Below are 21,042 nucleotides of genomic sequence, written 5' to 3'. Positions count from 1 at the left end.
TACATTCAACCTTGCCTATGTTAAACATTGTCGCAATCCAAGGAGAGTCGTGCAGGTAGGCGTAGGGGAGAACTGATGAGTGAGGTCCATCCTTCTAATCCCAGAGCCAGGTCTAGCCCGAAAGCGCCTCTCGAGCCAACCATTGCTTCGTCGTCATTTCGATTAAGCCCGGAGACTGCGTGATGCTAGGCACGAGGCAATATGTTGCGCGACTTGAATAAGAGCGAAGTGTTACAGCCTAGCTGCACAACATTTTTGCAGTTTTGGTTTTGAAGAACTTCTAAACAGCTGATGCAAACAGCTGCCAAGTACTCCAATGGTTCCCAGGTGCCATCAGTGAATGTAGTATAATAAAACGCATTGAAGGTGCATGGAAATACTGGTATTTTTTATATACTAAGTAGCACGTGCAGGACAAACCACTCACCTACCACACACACCACTCAAAGGGTAGCACGCCAATTCCCTCACATGTGGCTTTCCTCTTCACAGGATGAAAAGGTATAAAGTAATCGCAAAGACACCGAAACTTATACACACTGACAAATTTGCAGCTTTTCAGAATGCATAGAATTTGATATGACTGCCCCCAAAGATTCTCCTTGTTATATTCGAGACAGTATGCTCGTACAGTTGCTTTTAAATTTTGCTTAGCCTGGTCTTGAAATTAAATTTCATGGCTATTTCTGGTTGGGTCGTGTGTGCAGAGTTGTGCTTGCCCGTTTATTACGCCTGGCTTCAGTGTGTTCTGTATTTGTGATTCCACACTTTGTTCTTTCTTTGGGCCACCGACAAGTATATACAAAGAAGGTAACAGCCTCGAAAGAAAGCTGAAAGTTAGCATTCTGTTTCATCATTTACTTGTCCTATGTCTGTGTTTGCTTGCAAGTAAACAGGTTCTGTCCATCTCCTCATTAACTGTTTCCACACTCCTCTCGACCGACGAATCTGGGCCATTCACTAATTAAGAGTAAACAACATTTATTTACATCAATGTACAAGTGTGGTCCAAGGTCTCAGTCATGGTGTGGTCTCTCTTATGCTACCCTTCTCTGTTCTCCCCTTTTTCTCCCTGTGTCGACCGCATCTCATCCATCTTGACTACTCGCCGACTCCTCTCTCCCGGGGTCCTCCTTAACCATTAGCCCTTCATCGTCGCCACTCCCACAAACATCTCTTCTGCACACAAGGCAGGCAACAGAGCCCCGCCATGTTGTTAGAAAGCCATGGCCAATTACGACCACTTCCTTTACATCGCAAACAGGCTGGCCCATTCGGAGGATCCGGTGTCCCTTTCACGGGCGGCACGCTTTCCTGCAGCCAGGCGAATTTCCAGTTTTGGAAGTGAATGGGTTAGCAAAAACAGGCCCTAATAAACAAAGATTACTTTCTTGCCAATTCATAAACAAAGCCAGCAGCACAAATAAATGGCTGCAGAACAGTAGATTATGCCTGCTCCTTATACCGGGGAGAATTTGATAAAAGCCACAAAACAAACGAACCGAGAAACAGAAGGCCACCACATAGCACAAAAAAATTATAGGGGACACTTAAGCTCAGCCTTAGGGGTATTGCAAGATAGCATTAATGGGTTAATGGCCATTTATGTGGAAATGGTCCTTTTCGACTTTACATTCCATTCAGAGGTCCCCGAGAGTCCTCAGACCACTCCTGGAATGGTGGTGCATTTTATTAGAAACAGCGTGACGAAACACGGACAACACGGAGAAACGACACACATGTGTTCGTGTTGTCCGCGTTTCAATGCACTGTTTCTAAGTACAATGCATTACCAACTAGCCCGGAACCTTGCCCTCCTGAATGGTGGTGCAACGGTTCAGCGATGCGCCACTGCCCTGTGATGGCAGGTGCTGCCAACGATGGGGCATATGCAAACCAGGTTGCTCTTCTCTTCTCCATCTTACAGCCAATAATTATTTTAACTGTCATCTGCCATGGTGGTCAGTTTGCTTGCAATCCGATGGGTGGGTTGTGATGACGCCACAAGGTCACGTGACCTAGGTGGCCCAACGTGGTTGCTTCTCCGGAATTTTTTAACTCACAATGCTGACGCCAATGGATTTTCTGTACAACGAGAGCTTTAGCGCTATCATATTACACACACTTTGGCAAGAACTGACAATGCGTGAAAACTCTCTGTCAGCAGCATGCAGCTTCAAGTATACCCACATCCACCACACAGGGTATATCTGAGCCATCAAAGAAGCAATAAAGCAAAACCTTGGAGGCTAACAAAAGATTAAAAATAGGACTTGAAGGCAAAGCAGCAAGTGACACAAAGGGAAATTTATGGGCATAGCATAAACGGACAACAAGAGAGCAGTGCCAATTAGAAAACAAATGAGAGTTGAGAATATTCTGGCTTAAATCAAAGGGACAGTGGGAGGCAATCCAGAAGTTCCTAGCCCCAATAAGTGAATATCTAGCAGCGGCACAGAGAAACACAGCAGAACAATTTAAAACGTAATTTTTTAAATAAAATAGTCTCACTTTCTCATGGTCGCCAGCACCTGCAAACCCTGACACTGGGGGCACAAAACATGAGTCAGTACAGGAATTCATATAACTATATGGACATGATGCATGCCACGTCGCATAGGCAGCATGCAATGGCTATAATGAGCACGACATTCACCAAGATGCGCAGGTTTTATTAAAGTTCAGAGCACTAAGGCGGTTTTAAAAATAGTAACAAAATAACAGTGCCGGTGATATCTATCACAAATGCCAGCAGCACCACCGGAAGCGTAGTGACCGTGTTGTGTATGATTTCTTCTTGAAACCATTTTAAAAGATGATCAAGCAAAGTTAACAACAAGAATCACTGTAATTTACTGAAAGACCAAAAAGTAGGCTGCATTAAGTTTATATGAACAAACATTAAGTGCCTGTATAATGCTGGGACTTAGTAATGAAATGCGCTATATTCACTCAAGCATTTACCATGTTAACTGTAACAAGAAAACACAGCGTGGCCCAACTATCCACTCAGACCTGACTTTCTTTGCCAATTTAAAATATAAATTCCTGCTCAAAACCATGAGTTCTGCCCGCCGCCACTAGGCAAGGTCTATCAAAATATGCAAATATTTTTATACCTGTCTCTGACAGTAGACTGTCCTTTTAAAGGGAAGAGTGAAGATGGACAGGGCTTCAGATATGCTGAACTGATGACCAATGTTCAACTGGAGTGACTGAGTGCATGCAAGGGAAGGGAAGTATAGCTGAAATGGGGAAGGAGTTGGACGCAGTGATGAGCTTAAGAAAGGCTGAGGTGCCCCAACATGCACAAATCGACGCAGCTGTAGATTACTGGAAGAGGTCCTTGGTTCACAGTGAGCTTAACTCATCTGGTGGTGGTGATGATCAACACATTACTGTTAGCAGAATGCAATGTTAGTTTATAGCAACCATCTTCTGAAGGCGTGTGTGATAAGTGCTTATATCTACCAACATCCAGCATCTACAACAATACGCTGGCAGATATCAGTGGCTGATATCAATGTAAAGTGCAGTGCATTGCATTTTTTTAAATATTTGTTAATTTTTCCTTTTTCACGAAAAGATGCCGATCAAAAAGGAACTGAGAATAACTATGACGTTCGGGCCACCACGGCGGTTCAGTGGTTATGGCTCTTGGCTGTGACCCGAAAGACACAGGTATAATCCCGACTACAGCGGTTGCATTTTGATGGAGGTGAAGCACTGAAGGCCGATGTACTGCGCGATGTCAGTGTACATTGGAGAACCCCAGGCGGTCTAAATTATCCGCAGCCCTCCACTACGGTGTTCCCCAGAGCCCGAGTCACTTTGGGAAAAATAAAAAATATGACGCTTGTTTTTAATAATTTAATGCTCCAAACAAAGCTACATATCAAGCCAATATGTGAACATAATGGGCTTTGTACATGTGAGCTGATGGTGACAGCTGCGATGGCAGTCAGGCACAAGTTATTAAACATCAGTGAAAGTAGCTACGGCAATTACAATAATCAACACAAACACAACTGAGGATAGCACAGCAATCACTTGAGCTCTGGTGTTGACCCTCCCAGGTAGAGAGGCAGCACTGCAGCTGATGACCGAATAAGCTTGGCACGGATGGTTGTGAGGCCCAACCTGTAATGGGCTTCAAATCTGTGGTTGCCTCCGAAAGAAAAGTAGTAGTTTCCACCTTCAGTACCCTTGATCCACAAAAGGTCTACAGGTGCAACCTGGTCTTTGGTGTTCGGGTTCTGCACAAAAGAAAGAGGCTAAATTAGTGCAATATAACAATTTGATCTTTACATAGCAACAGAAAAAATGAAAAAAAAATGCAGCTGCTTTACACGCTTGCTGCCTTTTCAGTGAGCAACTACAAGAAGGCTGAAATAATACTACACAAAAAGCATCATTACCATATCAACAGCTGGCCAGAGGCATGTCAAAGAGCTGTGATAGGCTGCAGTTCTGGACTCTAGTAAGATTCACATATAACACTTGCAACAGAAGACATACAACTTGCTGCCACAAGCAGCAAATGTGGCCCACAATGGGACAGACAGTAAGCCTGCATAAACCTTAGGCTTAGCCTGTTCATAGTTATTACTGTTGCTGCAGTGAGGTGCTTTGAACTAAGCTTGGACAAAAACGCTGGATCGAGCGGCTACAATCATCTTTTGCAAAATATTAGAGCATATATGCTGCAGAGTAAAACTCAAACCAAGGCCAGCTTGCACTGTCTCCCAATGCAGCCAATCTGCCCATCCATGACTGTGATGAAAAGGGCATGCCCTCTACATGAAAAGCCCTTAACAATCCAAGGCAGTCAACCGTCATACCAAGAGATAAGTAACATGCTTCCCCAGAGTCTGGTTGCTTACATGTACATTGTTCTTTAAAGACACCAAAACCACACACACACACGCACGAGAGAAGAGAACGGGACAGAGTGACACTCACAACTGGTTTGTGAGTGGCGCTCTGTTCCATTCTCTTCTCTCGTGCGCGCGCGTGTGTGTGCGTGTGTGGTTTTGGCGCCGTTAAAGTACAATGATCAGTTAACAACTAGCCCAAAAAGAAGACCTCTTAATGCTTACATGTCACAGCCACTTCCATTCACAGTACCATTCTTTTTCCAACATTCATTCAGGAGTTTTAAGTTGGGCTTTCCAGTTTCCAGATTATTTGCGCCTCTCCAGAAGGTATGCATAATGTCATTCCTTCATGACAAAGTGCTTCATTGTGTGTCAGCTTTATTGCATGTTCCCTGAAGCACTGTCTCTTTAATGAGTGCAAGTAATAGTGATTCTAAGTCCGTTGCAAGCATATTACTACACTTTAAACACCCCTGCAGCTGTGATAATCATGCTTTAGCATAGCGTTACAATGCACTACTGACATCCATTACATACAAGCAATCAAAACTGTGGTGGAACCCATGAAAAAATAATCAAAAATAATCTGTTCCCAGTCATGCCACTAGGTATAACAGGCTACATTCAAGCAACAGGTGAGAGTGCCCACCTGCCACACCTCCAACTAAGCATTCTTTTGACCCCACCCCTCCGCACCCAAAAAAGCAAGAAGTGAGAGAAGCAGAGAATAATAATGCTAAGTGTCTGATGTGTGCAAGAGAAACCACCATCGAGAAGCATGACAAAGCCACTTGACTGCAACAGCTGCACCACCACCATTAATTAACCCTTTGAGGTGCTATGTACAGAATTGTGTACACAGCAAACGCTAACCTTTTTTTGAGCGTGTGCAACACCTAGCAGTGATTCTTTGTCCCAAGTGAACTTAGCATCCCTCACATCACAAAATATTTGCTTTTCATGCAAACAAGCAAATGCAGCAAATAACATTTCCCAAAATGATCAGCTTCGTCACGCATACTCCACCACTTTACTCAGACAGCTCTTCCCAGCAATAATTACACCTTCCTAACTTTTAGCATTACTATAGTCGGATACAACTCAAGAACAAAGCGGCTTTTCCCTGCCAAAGGAGCCCCCTCCAGCCAATGGTGTCGGCCAATTCTCATGAACCTGGTAGCGTCGAAATGAAGAGAGCAGCGTGACAATGCGGGGAGGGGACTGTCCCCTTTCACCTGCCACTCCCTGCATAGTCACGCTGTAGCATGCTCATGACAATCGGCCAATGCCATTGGCTGGAAGGGGTTCTTTTGATGGGAAAAAGTCGCTTCGTTCTTGGGTTGTATCCAACTATAACATCACGTGCCTATTTTGAAAATACAAGAAAGTTTGGTTTATGGTGTATGGTGGTTTAACGTCCCAAAGCGACTCGGGCTATGAGGGACGCCGTAGTAAAGGGCTCTGGAAATTTCGACCACCTGGGGTTCTTTAACGTGCACTGACATCGCACAGTACACGGGCCTCTAGAATTTCGCCTCCATTGAAATTCGACCGACGCGGCCGGGATCGAACCCACGTCTTTCGGGTCAGCAGCCGCGCGCTGTAACCACTCAGCCATTGCGGCGGCTTAATACTAGAAAGTGATCCTCCATCCCAAAGGTGTTTAGCTGAAAAACCCTGGTATTTCAATGTAACAATTTTTGACCTCTGTGACACTTTGTACAAAATGTTGTACATGCCAGTAAAGAATTCCCTTGGTATTTACTGTTGGAAAACTAGCCATTAGCTTTTCTGAGGTCTGTATAAACTATTCAGGTGGAAAAATATTTGCCTGGAATCGAGATGACAAGTAGTACCTGAAAAGGATTAAAGAAACTTTTAAAACTATTTTTGCAGGAGCCATCAAAACCAAAGCATCCCAAACACTTTGACCAGAAGAGTGTCAATAGCTAGCAAGACAATCATTATTCTAGTCATCAATACAAAACCAGAACTTCAACTTGTTACCTCATGTAAGACACTTATTGAAGTTTCCACTCCTAAGCTTCCACCTGTATCAGCCTTGTGGTGCAATGACCTTGTTTTCACAACCCTTGGGCAACCCTTTCTAGCATGACGAAAGAAGCAGCACATAAGACAACAAACAGGCAAGAACAACACAAAGACGAGCGTGTCACCTTATCCATTGTCTTGCATGCTTTTTCTTTCATCTTACATACCAACTGGCCCAGCCCCTTATTCCAATGCCAAAATTTGGAACCACGTACCACTTAGGCTGATCCAGGACAAAAGAGAAAGACAGTATTTTCTAGTAACTATTAGCCTAGACCTGGGAGTGAAGGTCTAGCAAGTAAGCCTGATTAGCAAGCCTTTTGTGAAGACTGACTGGTGTGAGTATATTAATGCGATAGCTCCAGAGGCCCCATTCATAAGAAAAGTCGACATCCGTCCATCCATGTCACGAACAAGCAGGTGACCCAGCTTGAAACGCCTGCCCGCCACGACAGGTGGTAATGAAATTAATTCAAATAAATTCAATGCAATTGCCACTTGCACACCATGGCACTGTGCATGAACGCATTGGTTGAGAGACAGACAGCCTCCCGAAAAACTACATGCGCAAAAATGAGCCTTACAGGAGCTCGGGACAAGCAACCTGGGTCTCGCAAGCCCCTCTGGTGGCTATGTTTGAAACAGCCACTTGCCAGGGCAGTGGCATATTGCTTAAGCGCTGCATCATTATGCCAGTAGTAGTATGAGGACTCTTCGCAATACTCTTAAGGATAGGTTAAGCTTCGTCCAAGTTTTCCTTGAAGTGACTGCACAGTGAGCTGGTTGCTGTCCAAGGCACGCTTCGCTCTTTAGCCGCTGTTACCTTGCTCCCTACAGCCCACATTGTCATCGGCACTGATGCCATTCAAGCAACATGTCTACTCCGACGAGTCAGTCGCAGCCCAGAAATCTGCCAGAACATACATCACCTGGCGGCTCGCATCCCACAACCCATTCTAATTGAGTGGGTCCCACTCGACCTGCTGAGTTCACAAATCTCTGCAGATTCTGCAACCCGCCTGGCGGCCCTACCCTCATCAATGCCTCAGTTTCTCATCATGGATGATGCTACCCTCCTTCTCGCAAGAAAGGAACACCTCCAGTGCCGCACACGTGCTCACGTCCCTCTGTGTGTGATAACCCTCCCTCGCAGTCTTACCCGTGCAGAGGAGGTTGTGCATAGGAGTATCCAGGCCGGGTTGCCCTTACTTCTGCCGTCACTCTGATGTGGCATCAATTCCGACACTTATATCCCCACCCAGGGTATCCTGTCTGCAACTCCCAAAATACTGAGGCCGATATTCACCACTTGTGGGTTTGTCGGTGCAGAAACCGAGAATTCGGCACCTGGCAGCAGCAGGTCTCCTGTCAAACCACCTATCCTCATATATTGCTTGGATGCAGGTGCCACATCCCTGCTCCCTCCTCACCTTCATTAGATCAGCACCCCTTTTCTCATTCATTTAAAATGCCCGCCTCAGTGGCTGAGTGGTTATGGCGCTCGGTTGCTGGCCCGAAAGACGCGGGTTCGATCCCGGCCGCGGCAGCTGAATTTCGATGAAGGCGAAATTCTAGAGGCCCGTGTGCTGTGCGATGTCAGTGCACATTAAAGAACCCCAGGTGGTCGAAATTTCCGGAGCCCTTCACTACGGCGTCTCTCACAGCCTGAGTCGCTTTGGGATGTTAGACTCCCATAAACCAAACCACATTCATTTAACATCCCCCCCCCCTTGTTTCTTTTTACCTTCACAACTCCCTTTATGCCGAGGCAATAAATAATGTTATCAAAAAAAATAATAGCAACACTATTATGCAACTGCTTCTAAGATAAAATAAAAGAAGAAAAAAAAATGCAGATACTTCACACCAAATTGCTTTCCTGCAGTTCTACTCACTCACTTTCTGAATAGAAAGGATAGAGTACTTTATTGCAGCAAAGGCAGGAAGGCTGGCCAGAGGTTAATGGATAGCCAAAGGTTGGGGAAGAGGGCAAAAAAAGGTCACACGGGTGTCAGAGATGGAGGATGGCTGCAGATTCGACTAGTGAGCTAACTTCCAAGTGGCAGTCAAGCGCTGCCTAAATGGAGTGAGGTGGGTCTAAGCCCGTCTGCACCTCAAGCATGTCAATGATGGGGCTTCACAACCGCGGCCAGGCCACAGCTGCACACACTGGATGCACATAATGCCTGTACAGGGTCAATCACACTTAGGCGGAACACTGCTCCGCGTGGCTACGTACCTGCGGAGTGCCACTGCATCTAACCCTTTCATGAATCAATGCAGAGTGGCGCACGAGAAGAAGGACATCAACATGGTGCTTTGTGTCCCCTGCCCCTTTGCACGCGTTTGCTACTGGCTTGGTCGCAATAGGTTTGGTTTGGTTTTATGGGGGTTTAACGTCCCAAAGTGACTCGGGCTATGAGGGACACCGTAGTGAAGGGCTCCGGAAATTTCCACCACCTAGGGTTCTTTAACATGCACCGACATCGCAAAGTACATGGGCCTCTAGGATTTTGCCTTCATAGAAATTCGACCGCCGTGGATGGGATCGAACCCACCCGAGCACCATAACCACTGCGCCACCGCGGCGGCTTGGTTGCAATAGGAGTTGTGTTCCCTCTATGTGTGATTTACCCTGTACATAGACGAAGTAGTTATATACAGCGAACCAACAAATACCAAATTTCAGGGCACGCAAAGATTTCCGCGTTTACATCGAGGAATCTGACATCGCTCAATTTATGCACAAAACGCTTTTCTTAATTGTTTGTTATTTGCAGCTCGGTTAGTAAAAACACATTTCACATTTGGGGTTTCATGAAAATGCCAAGCATGGAACCGTGAAAAGCACACTCGTGCATATTTTCATGTAGCTTTAACCACTTCTAAATTCAGAAGAAGTGCATCATATCTAGGTGGCTGAAAAAAACTTCGACACATTGCATAAATCACTTTCAATGAAAATAACGACTAGACAAGGTACTCTCACATGCAGAATCTGCATTCAACAAAATAAATTTCGCTTCCTGCTTTAAACAGCTCACAGCTTTACCTATTGATAAAGTCCAACTTCTTCACCCAGCTAATGTGATATGAAGTACAGTCGGATACAACTCAAGAACGAAGCGGCAAATGCCCTTAAAGAAGCCCCTCCAGCCAATGGCATCAACCAATTCTCCGTTTCTCCCTCTTTACCGATCCACTTGGACCAACTAGCATGAAATCGCAGAGGTTGCAGATGAAAGAGGAATACCAGGGCTTCATCAGACTAACCGCGGCGCCATGAAAACTGGTCTACACCATTGGCTGGAGGTCCTCTTTTGAGGGGCATCTGTCGCTTCGTTCTTGAGTTGCACCCTACTAAAGAAGGGAAGACAACAGCAGCACTTATTTGCAGGCCATAGTAAACTCAAAGGACTGCCTTCCAACCTAATGACATTAAATATTCCTGAGTATCAGCCGATTAGTGGCATTAGGTGCTAATGTTATTCGATGGGAATGACATTAAATTTGCCGTGTGGCAGAGTACCAGTGTGTATTTGCACCATTAGCCGAAATACCTGCCCCGGCTAATTGTTCTACTTGGACCCAAACAGTTATTCGACGGCAGCATTTAGTCCTTACAGGGTGCAATGCCCAGTCAATGTGGTCACGGCAGTCCGGGCTCGATGCCTGAAGCGTACGATATATATTGCACACAGGAAATGGCTTAAAGATAGCTAAGCTTCATCTTCTGTACGACATATTACCTCTTCTTGCACACTAAATATATCTGTGAATTCATCTCTAGTAGTCCGATTTGCCCCAAGTCATATAAAGGTTTCGTTTTCAGAACATCGTAGGAACCAGCAATCCAAGGTTGCGTGCCAACACCCAGGCATTCGAACTCGTCGTCGATTGCCCTTAGTCAAATCACTTATGCGAATGTTAAAAATAAGGCACTAAAGGGACTGCGCTTAGGATGGTAACATAATAAACACCTATAATGTCGGAACTTTCAACACAGAAAAGGTATCGCCACACGTGCGAACTTCGAAAAGCACGGACAGCACATGGTTGCGTGAAACAAACCGGTGCGGCAAAACATCACTGCGACGCGGCAAACAAAGCGAACGCCTGTGAAGAAACATGCACTCACTAACCTGAAGCAGCTCTACAATGCCTCTCACTTTGTCTTCGTCGTAGTGAGTAACAGGAATGGGGCGCGTTATATCATCCAGCGGCACTTCGTGCACTTTGGAGATGTTAGCAGCGTGCACGCTGGAAATGTTTGTACCACCAGAGCCACTGTTCACGATGACAACATTTTGCATATTCCCCTGTCCAGCTGCCGTAACTAAGGAGTTAAAATCAAGATATAAAACTGTTTTTCCGGAGGCATCGCCACCATCCGCCATCACGTCAGTTTCAGCCATTTTGAACGTTGCAGCCGGAGTCCCGTTGCCAGACGCGGCCAGACGTATTTACCTACTGAAGAACACGCATGAAGCTCACCTCAAATTGCGCAGAGTGGCCGCTAGGCAGCGCTAAAAAATGACCCTCAATTTCGGTTTCAATGGCTGGGCGCCAGATCATGCTTTTTTTTCGGGTTTTTAACAACAAATTTTGAGTTAATTAACGACAAAAACATATTTCTGGATGTCTGAGTGCAGAAAGTTATTAAAAAGTATAAACTAACTTCCACATATTACTTAAAGATCATCAGTTTCAGTTTCGAAATCTAAAAGCGTGTGCACTCCGTTCTATCATGCCGTTAGGACCTTTAGTCTGCTGCATAACCAGTAACTTTTGGACGGTTTACAACAAAAGAAACATGTTCGAAACATCCGTATTGCAGCAAGTGCTTGAAGTGGCTAGAAATGGTGCAAAATAAGTATTTACAGGCATGATGCATGGTTGTATATATAGTACTGTTGCCAATGGCAAGAAAACTACTTCGGACAAGCAAAAAGGGAAAATAGTCCATGAGATAGAATAAGGACAAGAGGAAGTCCGGAATTACCTGAGCACTCAACTGTAGCCAGATGACCCGTGGCAAAGGAGGACTGCATATGGCGCGCAATGGATGGAAGCTGGAGACGTCGCGGTAACTTGTCTGAAGAGTCGCTGGCCCGCAGGGGCACATCCCTCATATCTAAAGTCAAAAGAGCTACTACAACTGGACCCGCCGCGGTGGTTCAGTGGTTAGGGCGCTCGGCTACTGATCCGGAGTTCCCGGGCTCGAACCCGACCGCGGCGGCTGCGTTTTTATGAAGGCAAAATAACGTACGCTAAGGCGCCCGTGTGCTGTGCGATGTCAGTGCACGTTAAAGGTCCCCAGGTGGTCGAAATTATTCCAGAGCCCTCCACTACGGCACCTCTTTCTTCCTTTCACTCCCTCCTTTATCCCTACCCTTTTACGGCGCGGTTTAAGTGTCCAACGATATATGAGACATACTGCGCCATTTCCTTTCCCCAAAAACCAATTATTATTATTATTAAAAGAGCTACTACTGGGGCTAGTTGGAAATGCATTCTTGAAGGTATTGCATGGCGAGCGCTATCAAAACACGGAAAGGTGTTCTAGCTGTGTGTTCGACCCTTTCTGTATTTTGATAGCGCTCACAGTGCCTTCGAGAACCTCATATCTAATGTTCTTAGAACTTTGCGAAGCGCGCGTCTGTTACAATCTCGCTGCGGAGCATTGCGAGAGATGTTTCGATCGGGTGAAGCAGATCTTGGAGGGCCCAGCCTGCGCTGTTCTGGTCATTTTTCCGACGAGCTTTCGCCGAACGGTACCGGCCTCGTTGAATAATGTTGACAAATTTCAAATAAGCCGATGAGGCCTCTTCTCTATTCTTTCCGCTAGAAACGCAGCTCACTAGGTTCCTGTGTGATGCACACGCGCGCAGGGACTTTGGGAGTAATACAGCAGCTAGGCCTGACTGACCAGATATCTCCAAATGACAAGCACGTGCGTTGATGAAATGACAACTGAAACAAGGGAAGTATCAGACATGGCGAGCGACGTGTGAATATTAAAAAAAAAACTGCGCTTGAAGGCACAGACACGTGCGCACTTATGCAAGGTAAAATGACATGCGTCGGTGCGATGAAGGCGGCGGAATTCGTTTCTTACTGCATTTTCAAGAATTTTCGGGAAAGAGGTTTCTTGTCGCACATCTTCGCAACTGCGTTCTTGTCTTTTATGTAAAGTGCATGGTTTGTTAGCAATGAACAGTTTGATGAACTTCTTGCATATATATACCGCTATCCTTGTTCTCGCAGGTCAAAACAGGCAAACCCGTGATTTTACTCACACTGTAGAGCAAGCATGTCTCCAGTGGCCTTTGGCGTTCTGTCTTTAAACATATCAACGAACTTCTTGAGGCCCTGTAACACTCTTAGGTGCGCTAAAGTCGGTTAAAAGAGTCCACCCCTGTCTTGGTGGGCAGCCAAACTGTCTACATGTAGTAGCATTTCCTTTGCTGGAAATGCAAGGTACAAACTACAGAATAATTTGATGTGTTTGGCTGCCAGTTTTTTCTTCGAATTACCTTGAGCCATCTTTCCCGGAGTTCTAAGTCGGCAGGAATTTCATGGAACGAAGCGCCGCGGGCTTCTTGTTTCGCTGACCAGACATGCGGAGCATAACGCGACAGCAACGCATCTTCGCTCGCTTATCGCTCCAGAAACTGCAGTCATCGAAGCGTCACTTGACAAACGGTAACACTAAACACACCACACAAGTAATATAATAAACAGCGCGCCAGAAGGCATACTTTTTGCTGCAACGGCAGTCACAAGAAAATTCTGTGCTGCCTGCGTGTCGTCTGCTAGGATGGATGGATGTATGCGTCGCAGCGCAGCCTAGCAAGTCTGTGAAGTTCGGCAGCCTTGACAATGGCAGCGTTATGGCGGTGCACCCACGAGACGGACAGTGGCAACCTTAACTTCTACGAAGATAAAAGCTGCTCACACGTCTGAATTCGCGTATTTAGTCTGCCGAACGCTACTTCGCGTTTAGGAAAGCCGCGTTCGTTCCGTTGGTACCGGCGCTGAGCGACCCACGTGAGAAAATGTATTTTGCGTACATGGCCATCCACGTATCTGTATGTTAGTGCGAAGCTCCCTACGCTTACAGTACCGTCTTTCACGTCTGTGTATTGATACGGCAGTGCCTCAAAGCGGTCGGTCAGGCCGCTGGCTGAGAGCCGAGGAACAACCATCGAAAGTCGCATACCGGTACTGTTAACCTACTCGGCGGCCTTCGGGCCCGAAATGACGGCAGACATGCCCCTTGATCGGCAAATCGAGGCAGTTGAAATCGATGCGGAGGTCGCAAACATTCCCGCTCAAGAGGATTTTGTGCAGGAAGTCTGGTTACACAGTCAATAAAGATGGAAAAGTAGAACCGCAGCAACACATGCAGCGAAAACCGGAAGTAGGTGCTGCCCTCTGGCGGGAGCCGCCGAAACATCTCAAACGCGCCGCGGGAAAGAAGATAGCTGAGAAGTCAGTGGGAAAACAGTACGTGCGCATCCCAGAGGGCGCCACTAGAGTAATTTTGCGACAGCAAGGGGGCCTCGACCCTCTAATCAAGCTTGGGACAGCCAAACTGCTCTACTGCATTAGCAAGGAAACTGGAATTCCGCATGGTGACGTCAGGAGAGATTCTCTCCCTCAACGAAGACCAGCAGACCCTGCTAATCGCTACTGAAGATGGAGAGAGGGCAGCAAAATACCAGAAAATCACATTCATCACCACGGCGAAGGGAACCAAGACTGAGATCAAGGCACACATGACAATCCCTGAGCGGAGAGGGAAAGGGGTGATACATAACGTTCACCTCATCATCTCCGATGAGGAGTTAGTCGAAGACCTGGAGTACAACGCAAGCCAAGGAATCAACCCGAAGGTAGTTGCAGTCAGGAGACTGAGCCCCAAATCAACGACGATTCTTCTTATTTTTCAAGAAGAGCGCGTCCCAAGGACAATCAAGCTCTTCAGCTTTTATGAAAGATGTTTTCTTTACAAGAAGAGATACGAGGTATGTTATCGGTGCGGAGAGCTCGGACACCGAGTGGACGTCTGCCCGAATCCTAACACAATCCGGAGATGCAGAAACTGCGGAGAAAGAGACCCTAAGAAGAATCATAGCTGCAAAGAAACCCGATGCATTTGATGTGGCAAGCAGCACCCACTTGGAGACAAGAAATGCAAGGCCATGTTCAGAACCCCATACCAAGTCAAGAACCATTGGGAGAAGAAGCTTGCAGAGGAAGCGCTAGCGAAAGAAAGAGAACATGATCTCGTACAGATTCTCAAGACCCCCTCGCAAGAAAGAAGATCGAGAAGCAGAAGCAAATCCTCATCCCGCTTCCAACCCCTCTCGTCCCCCTCCTCTTCCTCTAATTTCAGATCCCGCTCGAAGCCAACATCCAAAGGAAAAATGATAGGCCAGGCCAACCCTCCTGGAGACAAGACCAAGAGAGCGCCGGACGACCCATGGGGCCTCAAGAAGAAAGCAGAAGTCGACAAGAAGGTGAGCTTTGATAGGAGGGATTCCCAACCTACACAATACACACAAAAATTAGTAAAAGAAAATCACGAACTTAGACAGTTAAAGAGCTTAAAGGCGTCATTCAGTCACTTAGGCAGGAGATGCAGACACTTGGACAGGAAATTCACACTCCTAAAAACACCGCAACACCCACCACCACACCACGTAAAGAAGTACCGGAGCCCTCCCCCACTCTTCAACACTCTCCCCAGCAACAAGCTGACAGTGCTGAAGGGAAAGACCCCATTCAATCACCACCCACCATGCGTAGGTGCGCGGAGAAACCAGAGGACAAGTTTGTCGCGAAGGAACAATTCGAGGCAACATTGAGAGACACAAACAGCAGAATAGACAGGATGGAAAACATCAGGATGGAAAACAGCCATCTTCACGCAAGTGCAGTGCTTGGCAAATGAGTTCAAAAACTTTCGAGAAGGACCTGGGAACAACATAGGATACTTCATAGCAGACCACAGTGAACAGCCACAACAACAAAAGTAAACTACCCAGCGCCAAGAGAAACACTCGAATCCCCACTACGATTCTGCAGTGGAATTGTAGGGGTTACAAGAGCAAGAAATCACTTTTACAGCAATACATAGATCAAGAAGAAACCTTCCCCTTAGCTATAACACTCCAAGAAACAGGCACAGACTACGTGAACCAGATGAACTATCAAGCCTACATCAGTCACAGAGGCAACAAATCCAGAGTAGCCGTTCTCGTCAAGAAGAACGTCGCAGTCATCCAGCATGAAACTACCCCCAAGGACATTGAAGCGGTGCTAGTAGAAATCATCACGGGTGACAAGAACGATCCAAGCATCTTTATTCTGAACACATACAGCACACCAAAGCAGAAGAAGATCCGCTTCAGATCTCTCTTCAAAAACGCCGGCAAAGCCCCCCTGATCATTACAGGGGATTTCAACGCTGCGCATCAAGAGTTGGTTACAATAGGCAAGACCAGAAAGGTAGACAGCTGTTGGGAGGACGCACAGGAACTCACGCTCACCCTTCACACAGACCCAAGCTCTCCCAGGAGAATCGGCAAGTGTCTCAACAGACACGTCGCCAGATCTCACCTTCACCAAAAATCTGGCAGACCTCAGATGGGAAAACACCACTCACAACCTGGGTAGTGACCACAGTATCCTAAAGCACATGATCCCATACGGCAAGAAATTGGGACAAAAAAGAGGAACCTCACAGCGTCTCACAGACTGGGATAAATTCAGGGAAGAAGAAAGAACCCAAGCCTCATCGCCTGGGGCAATTGTAGACATCGAAAAATGGATTAAACAAATCTGCACGCATGTCAAAAACACGTAAATCATAGAGGAAGAAGACGCCCCCATCATCATGGATTCGCACCTCCTACACATGTGGGAGGCCAGAAGAAGCATGAAAAGGAGATTAAAGAAACAGAGATGGAACCGAAACCTGAGGAGAAGGTTCCACAGACTTAACAAAGAAATAGAAAAGCACGCTCTAAAATTATGCGAGCAAAACTGGCTCAATCGATGCGACGACATGGAGAAGCAAATGAGTTTCCCCAAGACGTGGAGCATCTTCCGCCACCTATTATGCCCCGAGCAATCCAAAACTCGCTCGGGCATAAACCAACGGAAGATAAAGCACGCTTTCGAGGGCTCAGAAGCAGACTTCTTTGACAAACTGAAAGACAATTATGTTGGAGACAGCGTCATCCAAGCACCTCCAACATACTCGGGACTAGAAAATCCAGAGCTGGACAAGCCCATAACGGAAGCTTAAGTCAGATCAGAGATTACCAGCCTCAAAAGGAATTTTGCACCCGGGCCGCATGGCATAACTAACAGAATAATTAGAAACCTAGACGACAACTCCATCGCCAACGTCACCGAATACATGCAGAAAGTATGGGAAAGGGGAGAGTTTCCCCCACAATGGAGATCAGCGGATGTTATATTTATTCCCAAGCCTGGAAAACCACAGAAACTAGAAAACCTGAGACCTATATCCCACACCTCGTGTCTAGGCAAACTGATGGAAAAGGTCATCCATACAAGACTCGCCATCTACATGGAGACCGAGAGACTCTGGCCCCATGAAATGGTTGGCTTCAGAAGAATCCTCAGCACACATGATGTCATGCTGAGACTAAAACACAACATCATAGACAAAAGAAAGACTACGGACACAAAGGCCATACTGGGCTTGGACATCACAAAGGCCTTTGACAACGTCAGACATGATGCAATTATCAAGAATCTTGAGGGTATGAATGTCGGCGCAAAAACCTTTGCCTACATAAGTAGCTTCCTCTCAGAGAGAAGGCTCAAGCTAAAATTCCTAGAGGCTGAATCTCCAATCATCAAGACAAAAGGCAGAGGCACACCACAAGGATCGGTACTCTCCCCCTTGCTTTTCAACATAGCAATGATCAACCTCCCGTCTCTGCTCAAAATAATCCCAGACATCAAGTTCAGCCTCTATGCCGATGACATTAACATGTGGCTAAACGAAGGCTCGGACGCGGAAATACAAGAAAAACTACAACACGCGGCCAAAATAGTTACAGAGTACGTAGCCAAAATAGGACTCAAGTGCTCACCGCCAAAATCAGAACTACTAGTCTACACAAGTAAGAAGAAAAAACCAAGTTTCGACATCATAGTAGACAGCCAAAAAGTACCCATGGTGAGCCAAATCAGGATCCTCAGCCTCATTATTCAAGCAGACGGCAAAAATGGCCCCCTAATCCACAAACTACAAGGATATGCCGCACAAGTCACTGGCCTTATCAGAAGAGTGTCCCTCAAAAACAGGGGACTCAATGAAAAGAGCTTACTAAGGCATACATAATCAGCAGAGTTTGCTATGCAACACCCTACCTGAACTTAACAGCAAGAGAAAGAGAACAAATCGATGCCGTAATAATAAAAAAGCGTAAAAAGCGTGCTCAGCCTCCCCAACAGTACATCTACAGCCAGATTAGTGGGAGTACACAACACGTGGGAGGAAGTGGCGGAAGCCACGCGAGTCGCACAAGTAGAAAGACTCAGCCAGTCCAAAACAGGGCGACAAATCCTAGAATGGGTCGGGCTCCGGCACGACAGAGGGCCAAATCCCAAAACCAGCCTAAGCCAAGGTTGCACAGCCAACTTGCGCATCTCACTCATGCCAAGAAATATGAGTCCCACCCACAATGAAGAAAGAAGAAAAGACGGGGCCAAGGCCGTCGAAAGAGAAATGAATGGACTAGAGCCAAACACTGTAGCATACACAGACGCAGCCACTGGCAAGTCAGGACCTGCAGTCGCGGCAGTGGTAAACGGCAGTGGCACCCCCTTGATCACGGCATCGGTAAGGACAAGAGATGCAGACGTCGCTGAGGAAGTGGCGATCGCACTAACCTGCGTCGGCACGAAGGCAAATATAATAATTAGTGACAGCAAAACGGCTATATGGAACCTAGCGAAAGGATGAGTCTCTGTCGAGGCGAAAAAAATCCTCGAATCAAGAGAGATCACACGTAAGATCACAATCAAATGGACCCCAGGCCACGAATCAGAGTCTGGAAACAAAGCCACTCACGCGCTCGTCCGAGATATCTACTACCGGACGAGCGCAGAAAGGCTCGACAACCCAGAACACGAGGAGACGCTAAACACATACAACATCTACGAATATTACAAGCTCAGCAGGAAAATATTCCCAACACCACACAAACAACTAAACAATGCAGAGGCCAAAAGCCTTCGAAAGCTGCAGGCTGGAAACTACCCCAACCCAGTATGGCTACACCACCTCAAGATTGATGACAGAGACCACGATAAATGTAAACATTGTGGACAGAGAGGCACACTAGACCACATCATATGGGAATGCCCCTTTTCACCAGGGGCTATGGCCAACATCCTAGACGTAGAAGCTTGGGAGTCCCTCCTTCAATGTGCAAACCTTGAAGACCAAAAAGAAGCCATCCGCCTGGCGGCTGAGGCCGCGAAAAATCAATGTATTCTCGCGCGCTTTTAGTTGCGGAGTCCCGGCCCCCTGCCCGGGCCTGCATACCTGAGTAGGGGAGCCTCCTATATTGGTGGAAACGAAGTTTTCAATCAATCAGTCAATCGAAAGTCGCACCCCATATGCCACGGAACGTCTGTTTCAACGCGTCGCAGAACGCTGTTCCCCTATAGTCAGGACAGAAGCATGGATGCTTTGCATTTTGCACGAGGAACCCGTCGTCAACCCTTCATCCGACGATGAACTTACTGTGCAAGAAATTTAGCGACAGCTGCGTGCTCCATGCTTCCGCAGAGCAGACAATACAAGTTTATGTGTTGTGCTCCATTTGACGGGAAACAAAACTGTCCTTAGCATTTCTCTGCCATAATAAATGCCACGCAAAAACATCTTCCAGTATATATTTCTTCATTTTATCCTATAATATATTACGAAGACTCAAAACTTCCAAGGTTGTCGTCTGCTCTCGAGGACGACGGCGCTCCGTATTACGCTATTGCCTGACGCTCATGTACACGAGTGCAGCGCCTCACGTCATAGCTTTAGCCCCGCCCTCCACTCGCCAGCACGAGCCTGCATGAAAAGTAGCTAAGTGTAGGTTAAAAAAATAGCCCTAGTGTTAACAGCGCTCTCTTTAACTGCGCTATACAGATTAGAAAGGTTTTCCTTTCTAGCCTTTATAACTGTGCTGTTGCAACTGCATGAACTCAACAAGAGCGCATATCCTCTGTATGGTTGACGCGTTCAAAAGCTGTTGCTTGAATTCCTGTCGGTGTTACCACAGTCGTTCTGTTGCATTATTTGAGCCGAAAATTATCATATTGCGTAAGACAGGCTGCCAGTATTATTACTACTATGAATGTAAACGTTAGCGACACACGTGCCGTCGCATGCCGCAGTTTGCTGTGCAGAGGGGGTGGTGGTAACCTTGTCAAGCAGTGCTTCTTACCCCCTCTGTTATGCAATGGTGATGGAAATGTCCATTAACGTGCTTTGATACCATCAACCAAGTGCCCCGCGGCACTGAAGGGCATGTTGTGCTCCGATAAACGCTGCTAGCCCGTTTTCTGCATTCGATATATTTTCCCCCACGGCTTTGCCCATTTACTGAAACTTGAGAATAGATAACTTGAACTTGTGGGTGGAATTCCAAGCTTTTCTTATGCTCACAGCTTCCAAGGTTGCAATCAATTTCAAATCTGGCTCCTTTGAAATCTCTGCCACACGCTGTTAAGCTCTGTCATACAGCCATCCTCTGGGATCAACTTCCCAGTCGACAAACTATCATTGGTCACTCAATTTAGTTTTTCCTGCTTTTGTTTTTCCTCACCTTACAGCGCTCGCTGTCTCCCATCCGAGAAGTTTCTATTCGATTGCTAATATCTGCAGCAGTACGACAAAGGACTCTCGGCAGGGTGAAAGTATGCAATGACCAAGTGCTAAACTTCATAAGTGCCATTCAGTGCTCAATTAAGAAGTAAAATTAAAGCTTTACTTTTCAATGCAGCAGGAACCACACTCGAGTTATGGAACTGATATGGACCTCTGTTGGCCCAAGAAATG

The 21,042-nt window shown here is 46.5% G+C and overlaps 1 protein-coding gene across 1 annotated transcript; it reads right to left on the bottom strand.

Annotated features, from left to right (window-relative positions):
- Window positions 1-2,651: 2,651 nt before the first annotated feature.
- LOC144128155 (sulfiredoxin-1-like) lies at window positions 2,652-11,413 on the bottom strand. Its single transcript, XM_077661258.1, has 2 exons — window positions 11,072-11,413; window positions 2,652-4,256 (listed from the first exon to the last, which is right to left on the bottom strand). Exons 1-2 carry the CDS (start codon window positions 11,342-11,344, stop codon window positions 4,047-4,049), a joined length of 483 nt encoding a protein of 160 aa, XP_077517384.1. The 5' UTR covers window positions 11,345-11,413; the 3' UTR covers window positions 2,652-4,046.
- Between the last annotated feature and the right edge of the window lie 9,629 nt (window positions 11,414-21,042).

This window comes from Amblyomma americanum, chromosome 4, assembly GCF_052857255.1.
Source record: "Amblyomma americanum isolate KBUSLIRL-KWMA chromosome 4, ASM5285725v1, whole genome shotgun sequence".
Lineage (NCBI taxonomy): Eukaryota > Metazoa > Arthropoda > Arachnida > Ixodida > Ixodidae > Amblyomma > Amblyomma americanum.
The sequence above is the reverse complement of the archived record's forward strand: the minus strand, read 5'-3'. Positions and strand labels throughout refer to the sequence as shown.